This window comes from Scomber japonicus, chromosome 6 (genome assembly GCF_027409825.1).
Source record: "Scomber japonicus isolate fScoJap1 chromosome 6, fScoJap1.pri, whole genome shotgun sequence".
NCBI classification, from domain to species: domain Eukaryota; kingdom Metazoa; phylum Chordata; class Actinopteri; order Scombriformes; family Scombridae; genus Scomber; species Scomber japonicus.
Window position 1 is genome coordinate 37346825 of NC_070583.1, and position 5000 is coordinate 37351824.

Below are 5000 nucleotides of genomic sequence, written 5' to 3' on the forward strand. Positions count from 1 at the left end.
GGAAGAAGGTAAGAGGGAAGGAAAGAAGAACAGAAGGAAGGAAGGAGGGAAGGACAAAGGAAAGGAAGGGAGGAAGGTAACGGAAGGAAAGAAGGACAGAAGGGAAGCAGAGGAAAGAAAGAAGGAAGGAAGGAGGGAGGGAAAGAAGGACAGAAGGAAGGAAGGAGGGAAGGGCAGATGGAAGGAGGGAGGGAAAGAAGGACAGAAGGAAGCAAGGAAGGAAGGAGGGATGGAGGAAAGGAAGAAAGGGGAGGAAGGTAAGAGAGAAGGACAGAAGGAAGGAGGGAGGGAGAGAGGGAAGGAAGGATCAGTATAAGTGCACTTAAATACACTGTAGGTGGATAAACTATTTAATATTGATCATTCTTTTGTGGTTACACCATTTGACATGTTCAGGAGCATTCAGTCTTTTGGTATAAAATGGTTTAAATGTGATTTCAAATCTCTCTTATTGATCTTTTTGTAATATATTGATTATATTGAACTGGGCGTAACCTCCATGATGTCTTGCTGCGGAGTTCAGTCTGAATTTAAACCTGATGCTGCTTTTAAATCTAGTTTCACTCATTTATGGATTTCCCCCTTCCTTCATTCCTTCCTTCCTTCCTTCCTTCCTTCTGCCTCCCTCCCCTCCCTTCCTTACTTCCTTCCTCCCTCCCCTCCTTCCTTCATTCCTTCCTTCTGCCTCCCTCCCCTCCTTCCTTCTGCCTCCCTCCCCTCCCTTCCTTCCTTCCTCCCCTCCCTCCCTCCCCTCCGTCCTTCATTCCTTCCTTCTGCCTCCCTCCCCTCCTTCCTTCATTCCTTCCTTCTGCCTCCCTCCTTCCTTCATTCCTTCCTTCCCTCCTTCCTTCCTTCCTCCGTCCTTCCCTCCTTACTTACTTCCTTCCTCCCTTCCTTCCTTCTTCCTTCCTTCCTTCCTTCCTCCTTCCTTCCTTCCTCCCTCCCCTCCTTCCTTCATTCCTTCCTTCTGCCTCCCTCCCTTCCTCCCTTCCTTCCATCCCTCCCTCCCTCCCTCCCTCCCTTCCTCCCTCCCTCCCTCTCTTATTGATCTTTGTGTAATATATTGATTATATTGAAGTGGTCGTAACCTCCATGATGTCTTGCTGCGGAGTTCAGTCTGAATTTAAACCTGATGCTGCTTTTAAATCTAGTTTCACTCATTTATGGATTCATCATCTTACCAACATTTATTTATTCACCTCTGACTCTGGAACATGTTTGTTTCCAGGAGAACATCCTCGTCTCTCAGGTGAGGCTGCTGTCCCCCCCTAAACTGGATTACTATGGCAACCAGACCTTCAGCTCCAGACTGGACGACAGAGAGACGAGCAGCTCCGAGCCCCCGACCCTCAACCTGCCCCCCCACTGCAGGAAGAGCTCAGCGGAGGAGGAGGAAGAGGAAGAGGAGGACGTGATAGTAGTCAGTAAGCCAGCGTGCCCTCCCCTCCCCTCCCCCTCCTCCTCCTCTTCCTCCTCCTCCTGCGTGGAGGTGGGGGTGTCGTCTCTGCTGTGGAGGGGGGAGCGTGAGGCGGAGCTGCTGAGCCGGCTGCAGCAGGAGGAGGAGGACCGGCGGCTGGCTCTGCTCCTGCAGAAGGAGCTGGACCAGGAGGAGAAGCAGAGAGCCTCCACCAGCCGGAGCAAAGGGTCCGCCGACGCTTACCCCACTACGACGGGGCAGCCGAGGGAAGAGCAAGGCCGGAGCGACCCCCCCCACCCCCAGCAGACCCCCCAAATCTGCAAAGACCAGCAGCAGCAGCTCCACATCTCCTTCTGTGTCATCTGTAAAGACTCTAAAGACCTCTTCCTCCTCTTCGTCCTCCTCGTCCTCCTCTTCCTCCTCCAGTCCGTCCAGGAGAGGCAGCAAACAGGCGACCCTGACTGAGATGTTCAGCCTGAGCAGCCGAGCCCCCCCCCTCGCCTCTCCCTCCCCCCCGACCGTCAGCTCGGAGTCATTTTCTCTCTGCAGGAATGAACTCTGTGAATAAATCAGCTGAGACCTTTTCACACAAATCTGCAGCTTCAACTTCCGACTGTCACTTTTCTTTTTTTCTTTTCTCTTTTTTTTTTTCTTTTGTTCTTTAGAAACGGTGTGTGCCTCCTCCTCTTCCTCCTCCTCCTCCTCTTCCTCTTCCTCCTTCTCTTCCTCCTCCTCCTCCTTCTCTTCCTCCTCCTCATCCTTCTCTTCCTCCTCCTCCTCCTCTTCCTCTTCCTCCTCCTTCTCTTCCTTCTCTTCCTCCTTCTCTTCCTCCTCCTCCTCCTCCTCCTCCTCCTCCTCCTCCTCCTCCTTCTCTTCCTCCTCCTCCTCTTCCTCCTCCTCCTCTTCCTCCTCCTCCTCCTTCTCTTCCTCCTCTTCCTCTTCCTTCTCTTCCTCCTCCTCCTCCTCCTCCTCCTCCTCCTCCTCCTTCTCTTCCTCCTCCTCCTTCTCTTCCTCCTCCTCCTTCTCTTCCTCCTTCTCTTCCTTCTCTTCCTCCTTCTCTTCCTCCTCTTCCTCCTTCTCTTCCTCCTCCTCCTTCTCTTCCTCCTCCTCCTTCTCTTCCTCCTCCTCCTTCTCTTCCTCCTTCTCTTCCTCCTCTTCCTCCTCCTTCTCTTCCTCCTCCTCCTCCTCCTTCTCTTCCTCCTCCTCCTTCTCCTCCTTCTCTGAAACAGAGTTCATATATTTTTGGAGAAACTGTAAAATTGTTGAAAGAAAAGTTTATTTTTTGGAGGTTAAAAGGAAACAGAATGAAGGGGGGAAGGAAAGAAGGATGGAAGGACAGAAGGAAGGAAGGAAGGAAGGGAGGACGGAGGGAAGGACAAAAGGGCAGAAGGAAGGAGGGAAGGAAAGAAGGGCAGAAGGAAGGCGGGAAGGACAGAAGGAAGGGGGGAAGGACAGAAGGAAGGAAAGAAGGACAGAAGGAAGGGGGGAAGGACAGAAGGAAGGGGGGAAGGAGGGATGGACAGAAGGAAGAGGGGGAGGAAGGAAGGGGGAGAGAGGAAAAAGGAAGGAAGGGAGAGAAGAATAAGGAAGGGAGGAAGGAAAGAGAAGGAGTGAGAAAGGAAAGGAAAGGAAGGAGGGAAGGAAAGGAGGCCAGAAGGAGCTGAAACAGAGTTCATATATTTTTGGAGAAACTGTAAAATTGTTGAAAGTTTATTTTTGGGGTTAAAATGAAACTAACAGCTGATTTTTGTATTATTTTGTGTTTTGTGTGTGTGTGCAGAGTTTAAAGTGTTTTATCACCACTGACTAACTAACTGCTGCTTTCAAAGACTTTCATTAGAGTAGTATTTTTCTGTTTTCTTAGTTTTGTAAAATCCTCTCAGATGCTGCAGCGACATCAAACAGCTGCTTTTGTTCCTCTGGTGCCTTTTTTTATTTTTTTATTTCCTCTGAATCAGTTTGAACAGTTTCTGAAGTTCAACCCTTTAAACTGGAGAGCTGCTCTAAGACTCTAACACATGAATATATAAAAGCTCTAAGACTCGACTGTTGTTCCGACCATTTCAGATGTTCTAGCATGGATGTAATACGACACTTCATGTCACTGAAGACTGTTTGCAGCTGTTTATGAAAAAAAACCTTCTGCAATAAATTTGAGTAGAAATATCTCGGCTGATGACTCTTCACTTTTAGCACCAAGTATTAAATGTGAGCTTTCAGATGATTTCAACACTACAGTAAAAAATCTAACATTTAATACTTTAACATTTAGCTTGTTGAGTAATTGATTAGTTCCCAAATATTAAATTAAGGATATTTTGATCTGGTTTTGATTTTTTAACCCTCCTGTTGTCCTCAAGTCAAGGAATGAAGTTAGGAAGAGAGGAAGAAGGAAGGAAAGGATCTCTCTCCTAAAGAAGGGAGGAAGGAGGGAGGAGGGAGGGAGGGAGGAAGGAAGGAAGGAATGCATCACATGGCTCTCATCAGCAGAGTTCAAACTCGTTAATATCACAGATCTGATGTAATCTGCAACTTCACCACTAGATGGCACTAAATGCCAAGTAGACGATCAGCGTCTGTTCAGTCTGAGTTACTATGGTTAATGTAGTTACTATAGTTACTCTGGTTACTATAGTTACTGTAATAACTATAGTTACTGTAATAACTATAGTTACTACAGTTATAGTTAGTCATCGAGTGATATCTGACTCATTTACTGAGTGGAGTAGTACTTTATGGAGTAGTAGTAGTACTACTTTATGTAGTAGTAGTGCTTTATGGAGTAGTAGTACTACTTTATGGACTACTAGTAGTACTTTATGGAGTAGTAGTAGTACTTTATGGACTACTAGTAGTAGTACTTTATGGAGAATTTGTAGTTTTTGTAGTAGTAGTTACATTATAATAAATGTACTGCAGTATTTGAGTATTTGTACTGCAGTATTTGAGTATGTGTACTGCAGTATTTGAGTATTAGTACTGCAGTATTTGAGTATTAGTACTGCAGTATTTGCCGTCTGACTGAAGCTCAGTCTGCAGCTCGGCTCGTCGCTGTGTTCAGAGGAAGTTTCATCACCACGCTGAGGTTTCTGTGGTTTCGCTGTGGTCATGTGACTCTGAAGGAGCCTGTCGTCTGCTCGTCAAACCAAACCGCCGTCCTCGTGGGTCCCAGACGTCCTCGTGGATCCCAGACGTCCTCGTGGGTCCCAGACGTCCTCGTGGATCCCAGACGTCCCGGTGGATCCCAGACGTCCCCGTGAGTCCCAGACGTCCTCGTGGGTCCCAGACGTCCTGTGTTTGACTGCGGCGGCTGAAACGTCCCTTGATCCTCACAGACGTCCTGCTTTCACACTCATGACAGAGACATCCAGTTAATATCACAGATGTGATGTAATCTGCAACTTCGCCACTAGATGGCAATAAATGCCAAGTAGACGATCAGCGTCTGTTCAGTCTGAGTTACTATGGTTACTATAGTTACTATAGTTACTCTGGTTACTATAGTTACTGTAATAACTATAGTTATAGTTAGTCATCAAGTGATATCTGACTCATTTACTGAGTGGAGTAGTACTTTATGTAG

The 5000-nt window shown here is 47.4% G+C and overlaps 1 protein-coding gene across 1 annotated transcript in view; it reads left to right on the top strand.

Moving 5' to 3' along the window:
- LOC128360009 (tripartite motif-containing protein 16-like) overlaps positions 1 to 5000 on the top strand; it is a 9137-nt gene that overhangs the window by 3228 nt on the left and 909 nt on the right. Inside the window, exons 2-3 of the mRNA XM_053320323.1 lie at positions 1229 to 1781; positions 4445 to 4673. Coding sequence (XP_053176298.1) covers positions 1229 to 1781; positions 4445 to 4673 — 782 coding nt within the window. The remainder of the gene's footprint in view (positions 1 to 1228; positions 1782 to 4444; positions 4674 to 5000) is intronic.